The sequence below is a fragment of the Cervus canadensis genome, chromosome 18 (assembly GCF_019320065.1).
Source record: "Cervus canadensis isolate Bull #8, Minnesota chromosome 18, ASM1932006v1, whole genome shotgun sequence".
NCBI classification, from domain to species: domain Eukaryota; kingdom Metazoa; phylum Chordata; class Mammalia; order Artiodactyla; family Cervidae; genus Cervus; species Cervus canadensis.
The window spans coordinates 15,974,332-16,001,123 of NC_057403.1; the positions used below are offsets into that span (position 1 = coordinate 15,974,332).

The window sequence follows — 26,792 nt, forward strand, 5'->3', positions numbered from 1 at the left end:
GCACCATGCTAGGCCCTGGCAGGTGTCACTCTTTAAACCTCTCAGCTGCTCCTATCTTTCTCCTTTTGATGGTCAGGAAGCAGTTTACAAGGTGGGTCCTGGCTGGAGCTGAGGGACATACTTGGAACCCCTGCCCTGTCCCCTGCACCCTCTGCCTCCTGCCAGGAGGTCAGGGAGGGGAGATGCTCAGGACCTGGGGAGCAGGAGGGTGCCCCGAGCCGCTGGGCTTCAGAGCAGTGGGTCCCTGCCCGGGTAGCGTCCATTGTCTCGGGGGAGCCCCCCGGTCACTGTGAGCCGGGCTGGCCGATAGCTGTGGACGCTGAGCTCGGGAGGCTTACATGGGCTCCGCAGGACGGCAGAGGCCCCTAAAGCAGCGCGTCGCACGCTGAGCCATCCCCTCGGTCCCTGGGGAACTCCTGACCTAGTGTGGGCCTCGCGTTCCTCTGGAGAAGGGCCAGTGAGCCTGCTGGGGAGGGACAGATGGCCTGCAGACGGGAAACCAGACACTTCCTAACAGCCTCACCGAGGGGCCCTGAGGGCCAGGCCAGGCTGCCTGGGAGAAGGAGCACCTCCTTGCACTCGTGGAAGCGGAGTGCACCCCAGAGGCTTCCTGGGGTTCTGGGTGGGGAGGAGGGGCGGACGTCAGGGCGGGGGTGTCAGGAGAGCACAGTCATGACCCGGGGGCTTCCAGCCTCTTCCCACACTTGTCTCCTCTTTTCCCCAGGGCCCCTGAGCCCGTGTTGCCCTCTTCCTAACTTTCATCTTTCTTGTGATGGAGTCATTCATTCTCTCATTCATTCTACAAATATTTACTGAAGCTGCACCAGATGTGATACAAATCCTGGAGGCACTGGGATGAGTCACAGGTGGTCTCGTGGTCTCTCTGTCCTCGAGTGGCCCCGGGGAGGGGATCCCAGTCTGATGAAGGAGGTGGACCTGGACACAATCATTCCCAGCCAGGGTGATAAGGGGGCCCCACAGAAAGGAGGGGCTGCCTGAACTTTCAAAAGCCTGAGGAAGGAAGGCTTCACAGAGAAGGTGGCATTAGATGGGGCTTTAGAAGCTGTGTAGGAGTTGGGTGCACAGAGGAGGGGGCCTGGCCTCCCAGGCAGCGGGAACTCCCAGGAGGAGGGGCCTCAGGAAGTGTTGGCCAGGTTGGATGTGGAGGCAGCAGCCTTAGTGTGCCCCTTCGTTCACAAACTTTCTCAGACTCATGTTTCTGGGCAGGGCCTGTGCCAGGCACTTGGCGACACAGACGTGAGTCAGCCTGGGCGCCGGCGGGAGGGGCACAAAGTTGTCAGGACCTGTCTTATTTCCCGCTCTGGTCCCCAGGGCTTGGGATGGTGCCTGGCACCCAGCGAACACGGAGGAGTGGTGAGCACTGTGACAGGTGGGGACTAGCCTCTGAAGAGCTTAGTCATGCTCACTCTGTACCTTGGGGGGGTTGCCCTGCTGGCTCAGTGGTCAAGAATCTGCCTGTAATGGATGAGATGCAGGTTTGATCCCTGGGTTGGGAAGATCCCCTTGAGGAGGGCAAAGCAACTCACTCCAGGATTCTTGCCTGGAGAATCCCATGGACAGAGGAGCCTGGTGGGCTACAGTCCATGGGGTCGCAAAGAGTCTGACGTAACTGAAGTGGCTGGCATGTATCTTGGAGACTGTTAAACCGGAAGGGACCGGGCCAGATCTGGATGTTTGCAAAAGCTGGGCCCTGAGGGAGGCTGCAGGAGAGAGATGCTCCAGGTCAGATGGGAGGATGAGGCTTGGGCTGGGCTGGGGCTGTGGGGAGGGAGGGACCTGATGTGGGGTGCTGATGGGCTGGGCTGAGGGAAGGAGCAGGAGGAGGTCCTCGATGGGGTGGAGGCTGGGGTTATCCCTGATGTGGGGCCCACATGTCTGGAGCTGAGAGATCAGGCTGGTGCCAAGACTGAAAGAGGTCCCACAGGGAAGCTGGGGGTATGGGACAGGCCCCAGGGGATGATGCCGTGCCGGGCCCTCCCAGAGCGTTTTCTCCTTTCCTGGCGTTCCTTTTCATTAAGGCAGGACATCTTATCTTGCTCTTTGGTTCTTCTGGGGTCAGACAGACCTCACTTGCATTCCTGACTTCACCTGGACCTCAGTGTTCAACTCTCTAGGTTCTATACCTTCATCTGTAAATGGGTCTAATAGTCCCACCTTGAAAGACTGTGGGAGGATTGCGTGAGATCAGAGGACTCCCCTGGCAGTGTCCTTCTGGCAAAGTGTGCTGAGCATGTGGGAATCCCTTTTTTCTCCTGACCTGGTATCCTCAATAAGAATAGCAACTGAGACTTCCCTGGTGGTTCAGTGGTTACGACTCCAAACTTCCATGGCAGGGGGCATGGGTTCAATCCCTAGTCAGGGAACTAAGATCCTAGCTCAGACAAGCCACATGGCATGACTCCCTCCCAGAAAGAGTACAATAATCATCATGACCAGAGTCTGTGAGCTGTGTGCTGAGCCCTTTGCTGGTGTTACTGTGTTCATGGCAGTCCTGAGGCTAGTACCATGGTGACTCCCAATTTTCAGACAAAAATAAGGCACAGGAGGGTTAGTGGACATGAGTGGCCCAACTGGAAGATGGCAGGGCCCATGTGTTTCTACCTTGAACCACAACACGTCGATTTCTGCTTCTTTCCCAGCCTTCACTTCTGTTCTAGACCTGGCCCAGCTGTTTGTACACTTGGTGACCAGGGTGGGTCTCTTCTCTCTGTTCTCAGCTTCCTCCTGTAAAATGAGGGAATTAAAATATTCATGACAGAGTGAAGGGTGGTGGACTAGATCAAGGTTCTTTAAACTGAGCTCCAGCAAGTCGTGGACATGGAGTTGGGTCCTGGCTTCATGAAAAGGTTGAGGCAAGCAGCTTGTGAAGAATTTTCCAGAACCCATCCTACTTTAACATTTTTGGTTTTCGTTTCAAGGGAATTTTTCCCTAACATGCATACAGAAACTTTCACAAATCATGAGTGTACTGATCACTGAATTTTCGATAACTGAGCACACTTGTGGGAGCAGCCTTCCATATGCCCCTTCAGGTCTATAATGCCTGCCACGGTCTCAACTTTTATCACCACATAGTAGATTTGCCTGCTTTGAACTTCAGATAAATGGCATCATATTCTATATTCTCTCTTGTGCATACGTTTGTGAGATTCACCAACTTTGCTGCAAATGGTTTAGTCCTGTGGTCCAGTCGCAAAGTCACGTCCGACTCATTGCGACCCCATGGACTGTAGCCCGCCAGGCTCCTCTGTCCATGGGATTCTCCAGGCAAGAATACTGGAGTGGGTTGCCATTTCCTTCTCCAGGGGATCTTCCTGGACCAGGGATCGAACAATGTCTCCTGCTTCGCATGCAGAATCTTTACCGCTGAACCACCAGGGAAGCCTTTAGTCGTGTTACATGTTGTGTTACATGAACGAACCTCGATTTATTTACCCACCAAATTGATGGGTGTTGGAGCTGTTTCTAGTTCTTTTGCTGTTGTGAATAGTCTGCTGTGGATACTCTGTCGCATGCCTTTTGGTGAGCGGATAGGCATTCCTGTCGAGTGTATAGGCAGGAGAAGAATTGTTGGGGTTTGCAGCCTCTGCAGATACTGACAAGGCATCTTCCTAAGCCATGGTACCCATCTTCATTCCCACCCATGGTGTATGAAGGATTCCAGTTGGTACTCCCTTCTGCCGGTGCTGAGTGCAGAAAGGCGCCGACCCTATTGTGGTTTTCATGTACATTTCCTTAATGGTCAGGGAAGTTGACCACTTTTCATTTATTGCCTATTTGGAATCTCCTTCTGGGAGGTCCCTGCTCAAAGCTTTCTGTATATTCAGAAATTTGAGATATCTGACCTTTTTATTGATTTGTAACATATTTGTGTATTCTGGATATAAGTTCTTTGTCAGAATATGCATTGCAGAGACCTTCTCCCACTTTGTGACTTTCCTTTTCACTTTCAGAGGTTTGTTTTTTCTTTTTTTCAGCCACACTTGTGTGGCTTTTGGAATCTTAGTTCCCTGACCAGAGATCAAAGCCTTGGCAGTGAAAGCGTGGAGTCCTAACCACTCGACAACCAGGGAATTCCCCTCAGTGGTATCTTTTGAGGAAAAGATTTTTAATTTTCCTAATGTCCACTTTATCCATTTTTTCCCCTTTCTGTTTAATGATTTTAGAATTTAAGAATTCTTGGGACTTCCCTGGTGGTCCAGTGATTAAGACCCTGCATTTCCACTGTAGGGGGCATGGGTTTGATCTCTGGTTGGGGAACTAAGATCCAACATGTGGTAAGGCATGGACAAAAAAAAAAAAAAGAACTGTCTGCCTACCCCAAGATCATAAAGCTAGTTTTCTGTGTTTCTTCGTAATAATTTTGTCTTTTACATTTAGATCTACAGTCCACCTAGAATTGATTTTTATGTATCATGTGAGGAGGGGGTGGTCAGAATACTTTTTTTCCATATGGATGTTTTATTGAAAGGCATCATTTATCAAAATGTTCATTCTTTCTCTTTTCTCTACAGTCTTAACCCTTATCATAAATCATGCATGTTTGCATGGTAAGTCACTTCAGTTGTGTCCAACTCTGTGTGACCCTATGGACAGTAACCCACCAGGCTCCTCTGTCCATGAGATTCTCTAGGCAAGAATACTGGAGTGGGTTGCCATGCCTTCCTCTAGGGCATCTTCCCAACCCAGGGATTGAACCGACGACTCTTATGTCTCCTGCATTGGCAGGCAGGTTACCATGAGCGCCACCTAAATCAAGTATACATTTACCTGTGGATGTACAAATTCTTCATTCTACTGTTTGTCTGTCTTTGCTCTACTACCACATTGCCTTAAAACACCACAGCTTTAAGTTGTGTCAAAGCTATTGTAAATCCTTCAGCTTTCATATTCTACTTTAGGATTGCTTTGGTTCTGTTGATCTTTTGCATTTTCATATACATTTACATATCATCTTTAAGATGTTTTAAATATTTCAAAATTAAAAATGTTAAACTGGGGGTGGGACAGAAGTTAATTAAATAGAATGAAATAGCATTCAATTTAATTCTCCATTAAATTGAATTCAAGGCTTGCAGGGTGGGTTAAGGAGTGAAAAAAATCTGTCTCTTTCCCTCTCCAGTCCCCCAGATTTTTTCCCCATCCTCCCAGAAATATCTGAGCATATACAAGCACATCCCCACTCTTGCCTTCACAAAGAATAGCATATTGTACACGTTGTTCTGTAGCTTGTTTTTTTTCCTCTTAATATATCTTATAGAACTTGTTATTTCAGTAGTTGCCTGGGATTCTTTGATGACATCAATAATCTTTTTAACCTGTTCCAAATTAGGCTGTTTCAGTCTTTGTTCCTGCTACAAGAAACGCTGCCATGACTCCCCTGGACCTACATTTTTGTGTGCAGGTGCATAGCCACTCAGATGAATTCTTAGAATCAGACTTAGCAATATCCCACTGTCTCCAATGCTGGGTTTTCTGCAGAAGACTGTTTTTTGAAGGAGTCTGAAAACCTTGGATTAGAGGCTCCTCCAGGCCCCCGGCTCTGATGGTCTGGGACTGCAGGTTGAATGCTAGATCACTGTTTTCTGACCTTGAGTTCTGTTCCCAGGCCTCAGCCCTTATTTTTGACTCTGTCAGTTCCCACCCTGATCCTGAGGCTTTGAACCCAAAATCTACAGGCCAGATGCTTCAGTCTTGAATTGGGAGATCGACCTGATGGAAGGAACGAGGGCTTTGGAGAGTGCAGCAGTGGGTTTCAAATCCAACCTCTGCTCCATCTCCCTTTCCCACTGCCCTGCTTCAGTTATGTGACCTTGGGCAAGACACTTGATTTCTCTGAGCTTCAGTTTCCTCCTGTGTATGTCAAGAGGTCTGTACCAGAGCCTTCCAGTTCTAACACTTGCTTGTGTAGAGAATTCCTAATTTCTAATTCTCTGGCTTCGATACCTGGCCTTCCCTTCCCTCACCCCCATCTCTGTATCTGGCTACTCACAGGTCTGCTCTCTGATTCTATCCACTTGAGTTTAGTCTGGCACAGAGCTTAAGAGCAGAGCTGTGGACTCAGCCTGACTTGTCCATCTCAACCACTTACTACTTCACTTCTAGGGACCTGTGTCCTCATCTCTCAAATAGAGGTAATAATACCGACCTCCTACGCTGACAGAATAGCTGTCATACAGCAAGCCCACAAGAAATGCTAGCTGCCGCTGCTATTATTAGCATTATCTCATCCCTACTCTCAGCACAAGTTTGGATTTAGAAATGTGGCTTTGGAGAGAGAGAAAAGTACTGCCTTCCTTCCACCCCATCTCCCCTCAGCTCAGGGGCTTTGCTGGGGTCCAGGAATCCAGTCTGTAGTACCTTATAGGTACCTTCTAGTACCTATCAGGCTTCCCTGGTGGTTCAGATGGTAAAGAGTCCGCCTGCAATGCAGAAGACCCAGGTTCGATCCCTGGGTAGGGAAGATCCCCTGGAGAAGGGAATGGCTACCCACTCCCGTATTCTTGCCTGGAGAATCCCATGGACAGAGGAGCCTGGTGGGCTACAGTCCTTGGGGTCAAGAAGAGTCAGACATGACTGGGTGACTAACACTATCGTACCTACCACTGTATAACAAACTGCCCCCAAACCTGGAGGCTTCCAGCAATAATGATTACTATTTCTCACAATGCTATGGGTCAACTGAACAGTGTTGTTTTTCTAATGTGGCCACAGCATGCAGCTTGTGGGATATTAGTTCCCCAACCAGGAATTGGGCCAACACCCTCGGTGGTGAAAACACAGAATCCTAAGCACTTGACCCCCAGGGGAGTCCTTAAAAGTGATGTATTGATTTACTTAATTATTTTTGACTGCATCTTGAGGCTCGTGGCATCTTTGTTCCCCAACCAGGGATAGAACCCAGGCCCTTGGCAGGGAGGGCATGGAGCCCTAACCATTGGACCCCCAGGAATTCCCTGAGCGGTTCTGCTGCGCTCACTGCGATTTCGTGCTGCTGGTGTTGAGGCTGGGCTGTTGGCCAGCACACCTCGGCCCATTCATCCTCACTCATCCTTCAGTAGGCTGGCCCAGGCTTCCTTACGCTGAGGTCCCAGGAGGTCTGTCTGAGGACCCAGGCACTGAAAGTCCCACAGCGCTACTTCCACCACACTCTGTTGGCCAAAGCAAGTCTTGAGGCCAGCTCAGACCCAAGAAGAGAGGAAATCCACTCTACCTCTTGACGGGAGGAGCTGCAAAATACTGTGCGTCCACCCCAGAGCTCAGTAATTCTGTATTCAATGAGAGGCAGCAGGATGACCTCTGTGAACCTCAGTTTCTTTTTTTTTAATTCATTCATTCATTAATTTTTGGCTGTGCTGGGTCTTCACTGCTGCACACACGTGGGCTTTCTCTAGCTGCAGCGAGCCAGGGCTACTCTCTAGTTGCAGAGCACAGGCTTCTCATTGCGGTGGCTTTTCTTGTTACAGAGCACGGGCTCTAGACTGTGGGCTCAGCAGTTGCAGAGCACAGGCTTAGTTGCCCCAGGGCATGTGGGATCTTCCTGGACCAGGGAGCGAACCCTAGTCCCCTGCATTGGCAGGTGGATTCCTGACCATTAGACCACCAGGGAAGTCCAAGCCCTACTTTCCACATGTGTAAAGTGAGTCTAAGAATACCACCCGTGTAAGGTCACTGTGAGGAAATAAAGGGATAAAATCCAGAGAACACAGTCAGCGCAGGAGCTGGTACTCAGCAGGTGTTCAGTCCATATGTAACCATTGTGGATATCATTGGCCAAGGTTCTTCCGGCTGGTTCCTATGTCATAACTCCTTATAGTCCTAAGCCCAAGGTGACACTGTACAACCATTTAGACAATAACTGCACAGATAAATTTCCCTTTTGTTACCATCATCTTCCTATACCTCATCTTAACTAGCACTTGGAATATTCTCTCTGCTTTTGCCTCATTTGGCACAATAAGAGTCAGTAAAGTCTGCTCAAACCCCTCAGAAATAAGCATCAGCGTAGCAAAACGGCTGTAGCCAGAGATTGCAAACTGTTAGGTGTTTGTTTAGCCTGCCAAGCATTAAAAAAAAAAAAAGATGGTATTAGAATTTGGATTGTTGCTAACCTTTATAATCAGGAGATTTTACAAAACAACCTGGGTTTCCAAATTCTCTTAACATTGCACCATCTGGCTTCTCAGGCCTGACACTCTCATGACAGTGTTGGGCTGGAGCTAAATCCTGGTGGGGCAGATCCTCTTGGATCCCTTGGTGGCTCATGAAGTCAGTTTAGTGGGTCGCTATCGATTGTGTAGAAAAATGAAACAGAGCAGGACAGAAAATAGCAGGCTATTTTGCCACGGTTGTAAGAAGAACTGCTTTGTGGAGCTAAGTGTAGTGATGCACGTGCAGCTGCAGGCATGTACGTGTGTGACTTGGATTACAAGTAATATATCTCAAGGGGCTTCCCACGTGGCACTAGTGGTAAAGAACCCGCCAGCAATGCAGGAGACGCAAGAGACGTGGGTTCCATCCCTGGGTCGGGAAGATCCCTGGAGGAGGGCATGACAACGCACTCCAGTATTCTTGCCTGGAGGATCCCATGGACAGAGGAGCCTGGCGGGCTACAGCCCATGGGGTCGCAATGACTGAGCACAGATGCATGCCATGCAGACTAATTCACTCAGGTTACCTGCCTTCCTCATAGCCATTTGAGCTTGCTTTTTTTTTTTTTTTAATTGGCTGTGCTGCTTGGCTTGTCAAATCTTATTTCCCTGACTAGGGATTGAACCTAGGGCTATAGCAGTGAAGGTGCTGAGTCCTAACCACCGGACTGCCAGGGAAGTTCCCATTTGAACTTGAGTGAATGTTAACTTGGCTAGTGGAGATCAAACCAGCTCCCTGGGATCTGCTAGGGGCTTGCAGTTTCCCTGTGCTTTTTCCTTGGCTCTGAGTATTTATGTTTTTTGGTAGCTATTTATATTTTTTTGAGGTATAGTTGATCCATAGTGTTGTTAGTTTCAGGTCTCCAATCTGGTGATCACGTTTATATATTCTTTTTTTCAGATTCTTTTCCCTTATAGGTTATTACAAAAAAAGAGTTTAGTTCCCTGGGCTGCACAGTAGGTCCTTGTTGATTATCAATTTGTGGGGCTGGAGAAGACTCTTTAGAGTACCTTGGACTGCAAGGAAATCAAATCAGTCAATCCTAAGGGAAATCAACCCTGAATATTTACTGGACGGACTGATGCTGAAGCTGAAACTCCAATACTTTGGTCACCTGATGGGAAGAGCCTTCTCATTGGAAAAGGCCCTGCCCTGATGCTGGGAAAGACTGAAGGCCAAAGGAGAAGGGGGCAACAAAGGCTGAGATGGTTGGATGGCATTACCGACTCAGTAACAGAGTTTGAGCAAACTCCGGGAGACGGTGAAGGACGCAGGAGCCTGGAGTACTGCAGTCCATGGGGTGGCAAAGAGTTGGACACCACTTAGCGACTAAACAACAATATGTTAATCCCAACCTCCTAATTTATCCCACCCCTCCCCAACCCTGCCCTGGCTTTGAGCATTAGTAAACAGGGGATGTAGGTAGGCCAGGACTCTGTCATCCCTGCTCTGCGAGCAGGTTCCGGATCTAGCTGCCCGGCGTGGACTCTGGGACCCAGGCCTCCCCTCGATGCCCAGTCTCTGACCCCGCCCCCTCTTCTCTCCTGCTTCCCCAGGAAAACCCGTACGTCATGCGCCGGCCCAACTTCCAGGCTCTGTCCGGGAACGAGCGCTTCGAGGGCTTCTGCGTGGACATGCTGCGGGAGCTGGCCGAGCTGCTGCGCTTCCGGTACCGCCTGCGCTTGGTGGAGGACGGGCTGTATGGGGCGCCCGAGCCCAACGGCTCCTGGACGGGCATGGTGGGCGAGCTCATCAACCGGGTACGGCGGGGCTGGGGCTGCGGAAGGGGCGTGGGCCGGGTGAGGAGGGACGGCGGGAAGCCAGTGGGGCCTCAGGGCCAGCCTGGCATGTACACTAGGCACCAGCCCATGATGTGCTGTGCCCCTGTGGCTGGTGAGCACCACGGGGCCAGCACAGACGGGAAGGGGACTGTGCATCACTTCCGGTGTCAAAGGCCGTGCACGTCATTTCCTGTGTCTAGCCTCCGGATGCTTCCCTCATGCCGCCTCGGCTTTGTCTTTGCTCAAAGCTCAGACGGGAATCTACCCGCAATGTGGGAGATCCGGGTCAATCCCTGGGGTGGGAAGATCCCCTGGAGAAGGGAATGGCTACCCACTCCAATATTCTTGCCTGGAAAATCCCACACAGAGGCTACAGTCCATGGGGTTGTGAAGAGTCGGACATGATTGAGCGACTAACAAAGACTTGAGTGAATGAAGGAGATGGTGGAGTGGGAACTGGAGGGACTGGACAACTGGGGGAGGTGGAGGAAGCTTCCTGTGGGAGGGGGAGCTAGGAGGGGCAGCCGGGGACTGCACCTCAGGTGCACTGCGCCCCGGCACCTGCCAGGAGGTGGACTTTGGGTTTGCCCATTGCTCTTGCAAGTCCACTCTTCCAGGAGATGTTTATTGAACATCTAGTGTGTGCCTTGCACCTTGCTAGGCATAGGGTATAGCGATGAGCCTAGGGGACCTGGACCCTGCTTCCAAGAGCTCAGGGCCCCACTGGGATGCAGAAAAACAAATGACCACAAGACAGAGACTTCCGGGCTTCAAGACGGAAAACTCAGAGGAGGGACCTACGGGATCCTGACCCAGCCGGGGATCCAGGGAGGGCTTCCTGGAAGAGGTGACATCCCAGCAGATTCCCAAAGAGTGTGAAATAGTCAGCTGGGTGAAGTGGGGTTTGGGAGGAGGAGAACTTACTCGGAGGAGAAGAAATGGCATTTACAAACAGCTGGGTGGGGTGTGTGTAAGAGAGAGAGGGATGTATCAGAAGAGCAGCTGGACCCTGAGTGTGGGCAGGATGGGAGGGCAGGTGGGAGGTGGTAGGCAAGAGTGCAGTGGAAAGACTATTTTGGAGTCAGGCCAACCCTGGTACGAGTGCTGTGGTGAGTCATTTCTCTCCTCCGAACCTCAGTTTCCCCTTCCTAGGATGGGGGCTAGTGATAGCTGACAGGTCTGTAATGAGGGTTACAGACACATCACACATGTTGCTGGTCATATGTAGTTCCTGAGTTCCTCTTTGTTTCTGGTTGCCCTGCAAGGCTTGAAAGATCTTGGTTCCTCAACCAGGGATTGAACGCAGGGCCCCAGCAACGAAGGTGTGGAGTCCTAATCACTGGACCACCAGGGAAATACTGGAACCATCCTGTGGTTCCTTTTTCTTCCAGGCACTAGAAGCTGCATGGGCAAAAGCCCAGAAAAGACAAACAGGCCCCTGGCTTAGGGCATGCCCAGGGCAGGTGTGTGGAGCAGGGACCTGTGGCCGTAAACAGTCAGGGTGGCCTTGACATTGGACTTGGCGGAGGGCATTGGAGGCTCTCACTTTCCTGTCTCTCTCATCCAGAATTCACTGCATGTGAGCCCCTGAATGTCACCAGGGTAAACTCAAAAAGGCCACTTTGCTTGACAAGGACGTTGATCCCTTAGGGCACTGATTTTCAAAAGTTGTTTTGACTGCAGAACCTTTTTTCCAATTGAAAGGGCCCTCAGAACCCTGGACAAAACAGCTGCTCTGGTGGAGAAGGAGGTGGGGGTGTCCCCCGGGGTCCTGGTGACTCAGTATCACCCCGACCCCGGCCAATTCCAACTGGCAGGCCCGAGGCACTGTTCTGCAGACAGCCAGCCACTTGAAAGCTTCAGCCCTGGGTGAGTTTAAGAGTCTGAAGCTAGGACCTGAGGAGCCCAGAGGCAGAAGCTGGTGCCTTAATGCCCACCTCACTGGCAGCCTTACCTGTGACTTCATCGCCATAGCCGGTCCCCAGTCATGTAAGCTCAGAACTGTTTGTTCATCAGGGCCCCCAGAAATAAGATTCCAGGAGAGTAACAACCACCCGCCCAACCAAAGTCACCGTCAACTGGACGCCTGTCCATTCATCAAGGAAGAAGTCTATTTATAACCGTATGACCTTGGGCAAGAGTTTAACTCCCTGTGTCTTAGGACTTGGTGTGAAGGTGCCTGAGGTGAGCAGAGCAGGACTGGGAGCTTTGCTGATTGGTGGCTGCTAATCAGAAAAGTTTATGCTCCTGGGTCCTGGGTCTTGTTTGAATCTCTGCAGAGCATTTGTTGTGTGACCTCGGGTGACTTATTTAACCTCCGTGTAAAACCGAAGAAATAACAGATGCTGGCACATAGGGTCGTTGTGAGTGTAAAATGAATTAATCTGTGTAGGGGCTTGGAACAGGGCCCCCCAAGCAGTGGGTGTTGTGAGCCTGAACTCTCTATCATTGTTAGTGTTATTCCTGTCAGCACGGGCATCCATTCATGCATTCATCTGCCCTCCAGCCAGCTAGCATTTATTGAGTGCCTGCTGTATACCAGTAGGAAAAATCCCCTGATGCTGGCAAAGACTGAAGGCAAAAGGAGAAGAGGGCGGCAGAGAATGAGATGGTTAGATAGCATCATTGACTCTGTGGACGTGAACTTGAGTGGGAGATAGTGGGGGACAGGGAAGCCTGGTGGGCTGCAGTCCACGGGGTTGCAAAGAGTCAGACACGACTTAGCAACTGAACAACAACAGCAACTGTATACCAGGTGCTGTGGTACACCTTGGGGATTCAGCGGCCTGGCTTTGCTCTTAGGGTTAAAGACTTTGGTCCTCAGCTGGCGGCCCATGGGATGCACCCCCTGCACACAAAGGGTTGAGCTGGCTCAAATGAGGAGACAGTCATGGGGTGGGGAGAGGCAGGGGCTGCAAGAGGGTCTGTAGGGATGTAAGAGGAGGCTGGAGAGGGCCTAGACTTGGTGACTGCCTGGGATGAGGGATGGAGGAGAGAGGACGTGAGCGCTCCTCCTGTTTCTGATTTGGGCAACTGGGCACCAGCGATGACATTTAGGGAAAGAACACTGGAGGAGGAGCAGGCTGACTGTGCAAAGGATGGGCAGGGTTTGGCCTCGCTGAGGCTCATCTGCGTGCTGTGGAAGGCCAAGCACACTGAGCCTCACGCAGACACTCCCCACTGTCCTCCCGGCGGCAGCAGCTGACGTTGGTGAACCTCACACCACGTGCCCGGAACTTTGCAAGTGTCACTTCTTCTAACAATCCTTTCTGGCCCAGATGATCACTGCCCTCCTGCCGATGTGAGATCAGGGGCTCAGCAGTGAAGGGACCGGCCCCCAACACGCAGGGCTGCAGATTGGTGTGTCTGACCTGAGGCCCATGTCCGTTCCAGACACCCAGCAGGTCCTTGGGAAGCCTGGAGTGGTCAGGGTGATGCTCATGCTGTGCCAGGCCCTTGTCCGAACTTTATGAACTTAACACAACTCCTTGACTCCTCACGGCCACCCCTTTGAGGAAGGCCTGGTGTTAGCTCAGATTTCTGTAATGAGCAGAGTGAGGCACTCAGATACCATGCCCAGGGCACATGGCTGGTGACAGGCAGAGCCAGGGCTGGCACCCCGGCAGGCTGGCCCAGAGCTGATGATTGACTTCCAGAGGGAAGACAGCCCGGGGCACCAGCAGCCCCCCAACCACCCCGGGCCAGGTGCAGGGCTCAGACGCCAGGCTCCAATTATGGCCCATTTATCCCGCTGGGAACTCAGCCCCGCCCCTCTCACCCGCCTTCTCTGGGCCTCCTGTCTTTCTCCATTCCAGTTTGTCCTCTAGTAGGATCTTTCTAGGGGCTTTCCTGGAGGCCCAAGTGGTAAAGAATCTGCCTGCAATGCAGGAGACATGGGTTTAATCCCTGGGTCGGGAAGATCCAGGAAATAGCAACCCACTCCAGTATTCTTGCCTGGAGAATCCCATGGACAGAGGAGCCTGGCGGGCTATAGTCCAGGAGGTGGCAAAGAGTCAGACACAACTGAGTGAGTGCAGGCTAAACTCTGTGCACTTTGCTCTGGTGCTTAAGAGATCAGGAGGCGGATTTCCAGGTGGAAATTAGCAGGCAGGAGGTGTGTGGGGGCACCCTGAGAAACCTGCCTTGTAAGGTGGCGTGAGGGAAAGAATCCATCTGCCAGTGCAGGAGATGCCGGAGACCCAGGTTCCATCCCCGGGTGGGGAAGATCCCTTGAAGGAAGGCATGGCAACCCACTCCAGTATTCTTGTCTGGAGAGTCGCATGGACAGAGCCTGGTGGGCTATAGTCCATGGGGTCGCAAAGAGTCAGCCATGACTGAAGTGACTTAGCACGTGGGAGGGGAGGAGCAGGCTTGGGCAGAGGGAGGAGTTGAGCTGTGAGGCAGTCATGACCGTCCTGCGGGCAGCTCTGGAGCGGGGGTGGCCATTAAAGATGTCCCCCTGAGGGAAGGGGCCAGGCTTTTATGCCCCCCAGCGACAAATCTTTGGAGAGGGGCTGTCCTCAGGGGATGTCAAGGGGCTTCTTCCACATACAGAGCAAACAGCCACCAACACATGGGGCCATGAGTATCCCATCCTGAAGAAGGGTCCGGGGAGCCACCACGGTGTCCACGGCTGTGAGCTGGTCAGATGCAGATGGAGCCGGCCTTAGGTTCAGGTGTTCCCACATGATCGCTGACAGGCCACTTCATCTCTCTGATCTCAGTTTCCCCTCTTGAAATGGGAATGATGTTCCCTCCATCACAGAGATTTGTAGGGAGTGGGCGAGGGGGGATTCAAGGTCCCAGAACAGAGCCTGGGTCACTGGGGTCTTGCGGGTAAGGAATTTGGGTGTGTTTTTTTGTTTGTTTTTTGTTTTTCTTTTTGACCTCTCTACGTGGCTTGAGGATCCTAGTTCCCCCAGCAGGGATGGAACCTGGGCCCCGTGAGTGAAAGCACTTGATTCCCAACCACTGGACACCAGGGAATTCCTTTTATTTTTTTTTTTCTTTTGGATTTTGTTTTTATTGTGCTGTGGAGCCACTGGAAGGTTTTAAGCAGGGAAGGTGCCATGATCTAATTTCTTTATTCTTTTTTTTATTGAGGTGAAGTTCATATAAAATTAACCATTTTAAAGTATACAGTTCAGTGGCATTTAGTATATTCACAATATTGTATAACAATTGCCTCTGTCTACTTTCAAGACATTTTCATGACCCCCAAAGAAAATCCAAACCCAATAGCAGTCACTGCCATTTCCCCCTTTCTTCAGCTCCTGGCAGTTACCACTCTGCTGTCTGTCTCCATGATTTACTTATTCTAGACTTTTGGTGTAAATGGAACCAGCCAATACGTGGCCTTTTGAGTCTGGCTTCTTTCAGACAGCACAGTGTGCTCGAGGTTCATCCACATTATAGCGTGATGAGTACTGTCTTCCTTTTTAAAAAAGTATTATTATTATTCTAGAGGAGGGCATGGCAACCCACTCCAGTATTCTTGCCTGGAAAATCCCATGGATGCAGGAGCCTGGCTGGCTACAGTCCGTGGGGTCGCAAAGAGTCTGACACCACTGAGCTACTGAGCACACACACCCACATGTTATTACTGTTACACGTTGTTATTATTATTAGGTTACCCCATGCAGCATGTGGGATCTTAGTTCCCTGACCAGGGATGGAACCTGCACCCCCTGCATTGCAAGTGTGGAGTCTTACCCGCTGCACCACCAGGGAAGTCCCCTGCCTTCCTTTTTGAGGCTGAATAATATTCCATTACATGGATATAGGGCCTTGACTTAATTTCAAAAGCATTTTAAAATGATTACTCTTGTTAGGGCTTCCCAGATGTTGTTAGTGGTAAAGAACCCACCTGCCGATGCAGGAGACATAAAAGACGCAGGTTCGATCCCTGGGTCAGGAAGATCTCCTGGAGGAGGGCATGGCAACCCACTTCAGTATTCCTGCCTGGAGAATCCCATGGACAGGGGAACCTGGCGGGCTACAGTCTACAGGGTGGCAAAGAATTGGACGTGACTGAATGACTGAGCATGCATGCAGTGGTGGCTGAGAAATAACTGTAGTGGTCCAAGAGTAGAGACAGGATGGTCCATTTCAGAGGTCACTGGAAGGTATGGAAGAGAGAAGATGCTGCATTGTGCTGGGGTCAAGTGTACCGCCAGGTAAGATGTGTGCCAGGGGCCAAGAAGAGTCAAATAACTGCAGGGTTTGGCTAAACAGCTGGGCAAAACTGGTAAAGCCAGTTTCCATGGTGGGGAGGATATAGGAGGGGCCGTCTCTGAGTGGGAAGGATAAGAGTTATCTCAGGGTGTGGATCGTTGGAGATACCTACTTGAAATTCAAGTGGAGACAAAAGGATTTCCTTGTGCGACTGAGCATGAATTATTTAACTCGTCCCCTATTGATGGATATTTGGATGGTTTCCAGTTTTTGCAGGCATAGACAATGCTACCATCAGCTGGGCCTGTGGATTGGTGGGGGTGTTCCTGAGGGATAAATTCCAAGCAGTGGGTCAAAGGGTATGAATATTTTTTAAGTGCATACTGCCAAATGGCCCTTCAAAAAGGTTCCACCAATTTATATTCCCACCCAAAGTGCACGAGAATGTCAAATTTCCCACACTCTTGCCAACAATGGGTATTATCAATCTTTTAAAAAAATCTTTGCCAACCCGAAAGGCTAAAAATAATCTTAGCGTTTTAACCTAAACACAATGTCACACGGCTGCACATTAACCCCCATGTGGATGTACTGTAATTTATTGAAGCGTTTTTTAGTTGTTTCCAGGTATTTTTATCTGTTTGTTTGTGCTGTTATAAACAACTATAAGCAAACATCTTCATGCACAAAAGCTTAGCCTGCATCATAGCTGGTTAGAATTGACTCTCAATAGAATTACCAGGTGAAAGAGGAAAACCCTTTGTATGGCTTTTGTTATATACTGTGGAACTGCTTTCTGGAAAGACTGTACCAGGTTCTTTCTTTCCTTTTTTTGGCTGTGCCACATGGCATAAAATATCTTAGTTCACTGTGTACACACGTGGTCAGTCATTAAGTTGTGTCTGACTCTTTGCGACCCCATGGGCTGTAGCCCACCAGGCTCCTCTGTCCCTAGGATTTCCCTGGCAAGAATACTGGAGTGGGTTGCCATTTCCTGGACCACCAAGGAAATCCCTTCTTTTCTCTTTTTCTAAGCCCAGTTTCTTTTAACACCAGCTCTGTCTCGGCACTGAGGATTTGATGGGTTTTTAGATTTTCAGACAACCTCCAGTCATTTTCATAGATGGCAAGGCATTTTGAATTTTCCTGCTTTGACTGGTGTACCACCATAAGGGTTCTGTGGCCACGTGGTCGATGGAGTCTGAGCCCAAGTTCCACTCAGGAGGGGCCTGATGGGTCTGTGGACTCGCTCTTTGTTTCCCAGGACTGGGTTGTATAATTGGAACAGATGTACATGGCAGCTGGCAGAATCCCACGTTGGTTTTCTGACCCGTGGAGTCAGGATCATTGTTATAGAAAGAGCCAGTGGAAGCCCCCAGAACGCCTCACGTTTCCCAGGATGGAAATCCAAAAGCAATTCTACCGCCTTTGGAGGAACTGCAGAGATTAGTGCCACCATTAATGGCTCAAAAGAAGCTGGGGTAGTGATCTCATCTTTGTTCAGCTGGCCTGTTTGGGGACTTCCCTAGTGGTCCAGTGGCTAAGACTGGGCTTCCAGTGCTTGATCCCTGGTCAGGGAACTAAGATCCTGCATGCCACAAGGCACGGCCAAAAAACAAATAGACAAAAAACAACTGACCTGTTTGGCTTGTGTGGAAGGCAGATGGATCTCGGAGAATGACTGTGGATTACTGTAAATGCAGTCGGGTGGTGATTGCAATTGCAGTTGCTGGCCCAAATGAAGTGTCTTTACTGGAGCACGTCAGCACAGCCCTTGGCAGCTGTTGCGAGCTACTGACTGACCTGGCAAATGCTTTTGTCTCCATACCACTTTCCAAGGACCACCAGAAGCTAGGAGTACAAACCTTCAGTCTTGCTGAAGGCTGACATCAATTCTCTTGCTTTCTGCCATCATCTAGACCACTGAGAACCTGGTCCCTGGATACAGTGTTGCACTCGTCCATCATGTTGGCATCATTCTGCTGATCGGATCTTAAGAGCAGGAACTAGCATTTAGTAAGGAAGTTGGCAGTAAACCCACTGCTGATATCAGTCAGTTATGGTCCAATCTGGAGACAAAACAGCACCAGTTACTTGAACAGAATCATGGTACTCAGTTGTGTCTGACTACAACCCTACGGACCGCAGCACGCCAGGCTCCCCTGTCCTCCACTATCTCCTGCAGTTTATTCAGACTCACGTCCATTGAGTCGGTGATGCTGTCTAATCATCTCATCCTCTCCCGCCCTCTTCTCCTTTTGCCTTCAGTCTTTCCCAGCATCAGAGTCTTCACTAATGAGTTGTCTCTTCGCATCAGGTGGCCAAAGTATTGTCGCTTCAGCTTCAGTCCTTCCAGTGAATAGTCAGGGTTGGTTTCCTTTAGGATTGACTGGTTTGATCTCCTTGCAGAATCATATCGGCTATTTTTTGTATGTTTTTTTTTTTTTCCGGTCACAGTGTGCATGCAAGATCTTAGTTCCCTGACCAGGGTTGGACCTGTGCCCCCTGCAGTGGAGGCTCTGAGTGCCGAAACTGTGCACCTCTGATGAACCCATGTGCCAGGATACAAAGCCAACCAAAACTCAGATTGGGACTCGAACCCACGGTCCTTTTTATTTTTTTAATATTTATTTATTTGGCTGCGTCGGGTCTTAGCTGTGGCTTGAAGCATCTTCACTGCCTCATACGGGATCTTTTGTTGCAGCATACAGACTCTCTAGTTGTGGTTCTCCGGCTCCAGAGCTCGCAGGCAGCCTCAGTAGTTGCGGTGCATGGGCATCGTCGCTCTGCAGCTTGTAGGATCTCAGCTCCCCCGCCAGGGATTGAACCCGAGTTCTCTGCACTGCAACATGGATCCTTAACCACTGGACCACCAGGAAAGTTCTCAGTCCACTGTCTCTTAATTAGAATCACTCACCCGGTATCTGAACTTGGGTTCTTTGAGTCTCAGCACAGAAGGAATTCAGGGAGAGGCAAAGTGATAGGCAGGAAGTAGAATTAATAATATTCTACTTGCTTGTGTGGGGTGCAAGTGGGCAGGTGAGAGGGCTGTGCCCCAAGGATCAAGTAGACTACATTTTGGGCTTCATTGGTGGCTCAGAAGGTAAAGAATCTGCCTGCAATGCAGGAGACCTAGGTTCGATCCCTGGGTTGGGAAGATTCCCTGGAAAAGGAAATGGCTACCCACTCCAGTATTTTTGGCTGGGAAATCCCATGGACAGAGGAGCCTGGTGGGCTACAGTCTATGGGGTTACAAAGAAGACATGACTGAGCAATTTATACCCTTATAAGTTGACTGAACACTAACAGTTATAATCAAAGGAAAGTGGAGGAGGGGAAGGACCGACTTTTTCCTGTTTCTTCCAGTTGATGTCAGGCTTACATCACTAGCTTCTCTTTTCTTTTGGATAGGAGAGTGTTTGACCCTATGAGGTCAAACTAGGACTGTCACAGAGCTTATTGAAATCAACAGAAGGGTGGTAACATGTCCTAAAATATGTTGAATCATCTCAGGTTCCATGTAATGACGGTCTCTTGCTTTGAAATGTCAACCATTCCCTTAAATCTCTGTCCTTAATCCTGAGGATCATTATTTTGCTGATCTCGACCAGCACAATGCAAGCTTCATTTTTTTTTTCTTTCACTTAATGACCTGGGACATATCTCATGCTTTTACTCATGACTTTGTAGTTAAGCAAACCTGCTTCATCCCAGGATGTTGTAATAGCTTTCTTTTTTTTTTTTTTTTTTTGTAATAGCTTTCTTGAGTGACCTTTACTTAGAGTAGGGCTTCCCCGGTGGCTCAGATGGTAAAGAGACTGCCTGCAGTGCAGGAGACCTGGTTTTGATCCCTGGGTTGGGAAGGTCCCCTGGAGAAGGAAATGGCAACCCACTCCAGTGTTCTTGCCTGGAAAATCCCATGGACAGAGGAGCCTTGTAGGCTACAGTCCATGGGATCACAAAAGAGTTGGACACGACTAAGTGACTTTGCTTTCACTTTACCTTAGAATGGTCTCTCTAAGTTCCCTAGGTTTGCCTCTCTACAATCCCCTACTGTGACTTCTACAGCCATCTATGTAACTATTTTTATCCCTATCAGTCTTTTTAATTTTATTTTAAAATATTTATTTATTTGGCTGTATCAGGTCTTAGTTAGAACATGTGATATCTTCACTGACTCTCATGGGATCTTTCCTTGTGATGCCTGGACTTTCTCGTTGTGAGGTGCGGGCTTAGTTGCCCCAAGGTATGTGCGGCATACCTCGCAGGGATTGAACCCATGTCCCCTGCATTGCCAGGTAGATTCTTAACCCCTGGGGCCATCAGGGAAGTCCCATCCATATCAGTCTTAACCACTGGACCGCCATCGGTTTTCCCTCCTATCAGCTATTGGAGCAGAGAGAATTTAATATAGCTCTTTGTTGGGCTTCCCTGGTGGTCCAGTGGTTAAGAATCTGCCTGCCAGTGCAGGGAACATGGATTCATCCCTGTTCTGGGAAGAGCCTATGTGCTGCAAGGCAGCTGAGCCTGTGAGCCACAACTACAGAAAGTCCTTGTGCAGCAACAAAGACCCAGCATAGCCAAAAATAGACAAATCTTTTTTTTTAGACAAATCTTTTTAAAAAAGAATTGTTAGCTTGGGAAATCCCTGGCAGTCCAGCGGTTAAGACTCCATGCTTCCTCTGCTCAGCATCCAGGCAGATCCTGCAGGCTTCACAGTGCAGCCAAAAAAACCCCACAAAGAATTGTTAACTAGATGTAAAGTTGTTAGAGGGCTCCCCTGTTGTCTCAGTGGGAAAGAATCCACCTGCCAATGCAAAGACGGGGGATTCTATCCCTGGGTTGGGAAGATCCCCCAGAGAAGGGAATGGCAACCCACTCCAGTGTTCCTGCCTGGAGAATCCCATGAACAGAGGAGCCTGGTGGGCTACAGTCCATGGGGCTGCAAAAAAGTTGGGACACGATTTAACAACTAAATAACAAAGTGAAAGTTGTGAACCTGCTCACCAAAAGAGTGAAAAAGGAAACTAAGGGATCCTGAAGGTAGCAGGAAGCACCCACCACCCTGAGGGCTAAGGGGAAAGGAGAGGTTGGAAAGACTGAAACTTAGAAACTCAAGAGGCCCAATAGAGCTGAGCCTCAGACCTTTGAGGTGGAGTTGCTGTTGGTCTGGTATTGTGGATGTTTGGTGGGATTTTTGGATTTGAGTGGCAACTCATCCCTGGGTTTCACTTGTGTGTGCTGCTTCAGTCCTTTTACCAAACAATTCATAAGACTTTCATTTTGAGGGAGGCCCAGAGTACAAAGACTCTGCAGCAGGTCCTGGCTTCATGCAATCTGACCTGACTGACACCCAAATCTGATGACCTGGCAGATCCAGGGATGTGCAGAGTGCTGGTGGCAAATAGGGATGCAGGCAGCAGGAGGGCACTCACTTCAGACCCCCGGGGTTTTGAAGCAAATCAGGCTCTTTTCTGCAGATACTATTTTTTCAGCTTGAGAAACTGCTCATTACTGGGCTCCCATAGAGATTGAACACCTGCCCATGGATAGTGACCATGTGACCTGAGCACTCGTGTGATCTGAGTATTGTCGTTTGTGCACCAGTCAGGGTCCTACCAGGAAACGGGTCACTCCAGATATCTGAATGAAGATAAGTGTTCACTAGGAATGAAGTTGCTAACTAGGTAACTGAGAGGGTAAAAGTTGAAGTCCGAGGCCAACTTTTTCTTCAAGGGGCCGGATGTAAATAGTCCCGGCTTCCAGGTCATCCTGTCACTACTCAACTCTTCTTTTGTCTGGAAAGCAGTTGCCGATGATCCCTAAACAAGTGAGGCTGGCTGGGTTCCAGTAAAACTTTATTTACAAAATTGGGCAGATACACTAGACCTGGCCGTGGTTCACACACCCTTGCTCTCAGGCACGGAGGTAGCAAGTCAGGAAGCCACTCTGTCTCAAGTTCTGAAGGAACGGGGAGGAGCTGACACTATTGGAAACTTTGAGGAAGAGCTCTGTGAGGCTTCTTCTGCGAGTGCTTGTGGTTGTTCTTAGTCGCTAAGTCATGTCAAGACTTTTTTGTGACCCCATGGACTGTAGCCCGCCAGGCTCCTCTGTCCATGGGATTCTCCAGGCAAGAATGCTGGAGTGGGTTGCCATTTCCTTACCCAGGGGATCTTCCCGACCCAGGGATCAAATCCCTGTCTCCTGCATTGGCAGGTGGATTCTTTACCACTGAGCCATCGGGGAAGCCCACTGCGAGTGCTAGGAAGCTGCAGACTGGATTTGTCTGCTGTCCTGGGAAGAACTGCGGCTGCCTTTGGTGCAGATGGAAGGCTGGGAGCGGAGAGCCCCTGGAAAGTGCAGGTTACCCTCATTCCTCCAGCCCTGCAGCCTTCCTCTGGCGCCCCCTCCTGGCAGAGCCTGACAGGGAGCCAACGGACAGCACAGGTGGTTTGCAGCTGGAGCACAGAGCTGGTTGGGGGGAGCCCGACAGTCACAAGTGGTTGGTTTTTAGGCATTTAGACAACCCCCCACCGTCATTTCTACAGGTGGCTTATCATTTGGCTTCTTCCCGATTTCACCCCAGAGGTGAAACTGTCAGGGTCCCCTTGGGGAGGGAAGTCTTCTCGAAGGAATGGGTGTCTCTTTTGGGAAATGAAGAGGCGGGGAGGAGGAGGTGGAAAGGGAGGGGGAGTTTTAAGACTCTGAGAGGGATCTAGAAGGAACTTTCAGCCTTTAAGGATCTGTCTGTCCTCTGTTCAGAATGAAACCTGAATCTGACCACCACCAACTTTGCCCGCCCCCAGCATCTCCGTGGACACCTTTAGTCAGCTTTCTCCCTGCCCATCTCACCCCTATGCCCGCTTCCACTCTTGCCCCTGTGGTCTGTTCTCAAGGCAAGCAGATCAGTCACCTCCTGCTCATACCCTCTGATGTGATGTCCTCCACTGTCCTTGGAGCAGAATTGGCTGCCTTACCCTGGCCTGCAAGGCCCTGCTGGGCTTTGGTCCCCACTCCACTGAATTTCCTGCCCCTTGCTTTCTTTTTCTTTTTCTAAATATTTAATTATTTGGCTGCACCAGCTCTTAGTTGCGGCACACAGGATCTTCTGTCTCAGTTGTGACAAGACCAGGGGTCGAACCCGGGTCCCTGCTTTGGGAGCACAGAGTCTTAGCCACTGGACCGCCAGGGAAGTCCCCTCCCCCTCCCCTTCTGCTCCAGCCACCCTGGACACTGTCTTGGGTGCAGTGGGGAAGCCACCCCTGGGTTTTAAACAGGTGATTCTCACTTTGGATTGGGGGTGTTATTAGCGGAGTGTGGCAGTGAGGAGGCTGATGGGCTATCATGGAGGACTTTTGCCAAGACAGACCTTCTGGGGTGTGTAAAATATAAAAAAGATTCCTATATTTGCTGGCATTGTTCCTGACAATTCACATATTAGTCATAAGAGGGGCAAATGCATGAGAAAGGAGAAAATTGGACTTCCCTGGTGGTCCAGTGGTAAGGACTCCGTGCTTTCACTGCTGGGGGCACAGGTTCAATCCCTGGTCACAGAACTGAGAATCTGCACGTTGTGGGCAAAAAAAAAAAAACCAGAGGGAACCACTCCTTACTCTCAACATCCAGAAATTCCCGAGGGTGGGCTGTGAATTCCGTGTGTTCTGGGCCCTTGCCACACGTCGAAGCCTCTGGCTTCACCATCTCTGCTCCCAAGTCTCGCTGGGGCCGTGTCGTCTGTCCCCCACCTTGCGGGAATCGTGTCATCTGCGTCATCTCCCTCTACTCTTGGTTTGTCTTTCGGGTCTGTCCTCTCTCCCTGACGTCGAGCTAGCTTTCAGATTGGTCTCTTCTCCCCTGATCGTGGATTTCATGTGGGCCCCACTTGATCGCCCTGTGACCCTGGTTCTGTTTTCAGCCTGTGCCACCTCTCCTTCAAGGCCTGAGCCCTCTCTCCTTACCCCAGTTCTGTCTCAGCCTCTCTTCCCTCCCGTGCTCTCAAACTCAGCCCCTCGGAGGCGGTGAGTATGTCCCTCTTCCCAGGCCAGTGATCTAGGACCTTGACTCTTCTGTTTCAGCCTCAGGGTTGAAGGTCTGTGCTTGAATTGGGAGTCAGTGCTGGCCCCAGTTGAGGCCGTGGGGGCGGAGCCGTTATTCCTGGAAGAGGCATCCTGGGAGCCCGGTCCCGACCCAGGAGATGTCTCGCCCACACTTACTGCCCCCATTTTACAGAGCAGCAAACTGAGGCTCTGACACATGGAAGCCCCTGTCCCCGGTCACCTGGCTCAGAGCCGGGCTCCCCCTCCTGCACCCGGCCCGTCCCGGCTCCCTGCCTTCTCTGTCGTGTGTGTGTGCACGTGAGGCCACATGTTCACGTGTGTGCACTGTGCCTCTAGGGGATGCCCCCCACATCACCACTCCGCCCTACACTTGTGTGCTGCGCATGTGTCTGCCTGCCTGAGTCCACTTGCGTGCACGCGTGGATTTGGCTTGGTGTGCACGTGTTGTTGCTGGTGTAGACTTGACCGTGTACAGTGCTCACATGTGCAATGTGTGTGTGTGTGTGTGTGTGTCTAGGGTGTGTATATGTGTGTGTGAGGTGCCAGGTTTTTTCCCAGCCTGGGTCCTGCCCACAGCTAACGACTGGCTGATGTCCACTTGGGCAAGAGCAAGATGGCCTCTTTGGATCAGGCATCCCAATGTGCCAGCCAGACCTCCCAACACACCCTTTTCTCCAGCCCCTACCCTTCACCACGTCAGACCTGGACCCCAGCCACCCCCCCCTCCCTGACTCAAGAGCACATGCAGATCCTCTCGAGGTCATTCTCAATGGAGCTGGGCTTAGTCCTGTGTCTCAGGATGACTGCGTTCACACACACCTGGGTCCCTAGCACCTGCTGGGGGCAGGAGAGTGGAGGTCACGCCTCTGTGTTATGGTCCCCAGCTGCTGTGCCTTTATTCCCTAGTGCCTTGGCCTCTCTGAGACTCAGTCTCCCCAGCTGTAAAATGGGGCTTCTCCCCAGGCAGCTGTTGAGAAGATTATACAAGATAAACCGTATAAACTGGCATCTAGCTCAGAGCCTGGCACGTAGTAAGCTTGATAAATGTTACCTGTTGTTAATTGTTCATACCAAAGAGAAACCAAGACTCCCGGAGGGTCCTGAGTGGGTCAGCGTCCAGGTATCTTGACTCCAATCTCAGGACCCTGGTGTGGTGGGAGTGGCGGGGGGTCAGTGGTAGGTTTTATAAAGCAGGGTCTTAAATGATGAGCTTGACGTGGGGGAGGGGAGCGGGAGAGATTGGATGAGGCAGGGCAGCTGGGAGGAAGGAGGACATGAGATGACAGGGGTCCAACAGGGGGCCCGCGGTGCACTCCCGGAGCCAGTCTGGTCCCCTGGCTCCTCCTGCCGTCCTCCTCTCTGTGTCTCTCTCTCTTGGCTTCTGATACTCCAAATCGCTCCCTCGGTACAGTTCTCTCTGATTGCCCATCTGTCTCCCCGGCCCACCCCTCTGCCCCCGCGCCCCGCCTCCCCTCCAGCAGAAGGCAGACCTGGCTGTGGCCGCGTTCACCATCACGGCCGAGAGGGAGAAGGTCATCGACTTCTCCAAGCCCTTCATGACCCTGGGGATCAGCATCCTCTACCGTGTGCATATGGTATGGTTGCCCTGGAGACGCGGCTGGGGATGGGGCGGGGGTGGCATTGAGGCCCAAGGGAGGCAGGGGCTGCTGGCTGGACCTTGCCTGCCACGGTGGGGCCTGTGGGCCCCAGGGCTTTGAGAGGGGCTGGCGGGGGGGACTCTGCGCTCACTCCCTCTCCCACCAGGGCCGCAAGCCCGGCTACTTTTCCTTCCTGGACCCTTTCTCTCCGGCTGTGTGGCTCTTCATGCTTCTTGCCTATCTGGCCGTCAGTTGCGTCCTGTTCCTGGCCGCCAGGTGGGTCCACTACCTGCTGCCTGGGAGGGAGGGGGCGGGGAGGAGGCAGGAGCCGGGGTCTCCTCGGCTGCCCTTTCTGTCTGTCCTGATTGTCTCGGCCTCCACTCAGAGTCTTGGGTTCCCCGTAGCCGCCCTCCCTTCTCCCTTTCCGGCCCGGTCTCTGTGTTTCCTCCCTGTGTCTCTGACTTTGGCTCTGGGGTCCTCTGCAGGCCTGTCCCCTTCTCGTTCTTCTGTCCCCTTCCTCTCTGGCCCCCTCTGTCTCTGTCTGTGTGCGTGTCTCCCTGTCCGTCTGTGTCTCTCTGCCTCTCCACGTGTGTCCTCCCGTCTCTTCTGATCACGGTGGCCCTCTCTCTCTCCTGTTTTCTCTCTTTCTTCCCACCCCCTGTGTCTCTCCACAGGCTGAGCCCCTACGAGTGGTACAACCCGCACCCGTGCCTGCGGGCGCGCCCCCACATCCTGGAGAACCAGTACACGCTGGGCAACAGCCTCTGGTTTCCCGTGGGGGGCTTCATGCAGCAGGGCTCGGAGATCATGCCCCGGGCGCTGTCCACGCGCTGCGTCAGCGGAGTCTGGTGAGAGGCTGTCTGCCCGCCCCAACTGGGGTTGGTGGGGTGTGGGGGGGGACCCTCCTGAGACCTGGGCCCATTCCTGTTCCCCACGCCAGCCGTGTGATGGGACGCAGGGTAGGGGGAGCTGAGCCCCAGCTCTGCCGCTCACGGGCTGTACCCTCTCTG

The 26,792-nt window shown here is 51.3% G+C and overlaps 1 protein-coding gene and 1 long non-coding RNA gene across 4 annotated transcripts in view; one reads left to right on the forward strand and one right to left on the reverse strand.

Annotated features, from left to right (window-relative positions):
- GRIK5 (glutamate ionotropic receptor kainate type subunit 5) overlaps positions 1 to 26,792 on the forward strand; it is a 61,459-nt gene that overhangs the window by 15,798 nt on the left and 18,869 nt on the right. For 2 of the 3 annotated variants that reach the window (XM_043434951.1, XM_043434954.1), the window contains 4 exons: positions 9,729 to 9,932; positions 25,663 to 25,779; positions 25,949 to 26,058; positions 26,457 to 26,630. In XM_043434951.1, the coding sequence (XP_043290886.1) occupies positions 9,729 to 9,932; positions 25,663 to 25,779; positions 25,949 to 26,058; positions 26,457 to 26,630 (605 nt within the window). The remainder of the gene's footprint in view (positions 1 to 9,728; positions 9,933 to 25,662; positions 25,780 to 25,948; positions 26,059 to 26,456; positions 26,631 to 26,792) is intronic. The other variant, XM_043434952.1, reaches the window with a different exon arrangement.
- On the reverse strand, positions 849 to 9,866 carry LOC122420233. The gene is made up of 3 exons (XR_006263238.1): positions 9,741 to 9,866; positions 2,623 to 2,745; positions 849 to 1,721 (listed from the first exon to the last, which is right to left on the reverse strand). It is a non-coding gene; the product is annotated as an uncharacterized LOC122420233 (long non-coding RNA).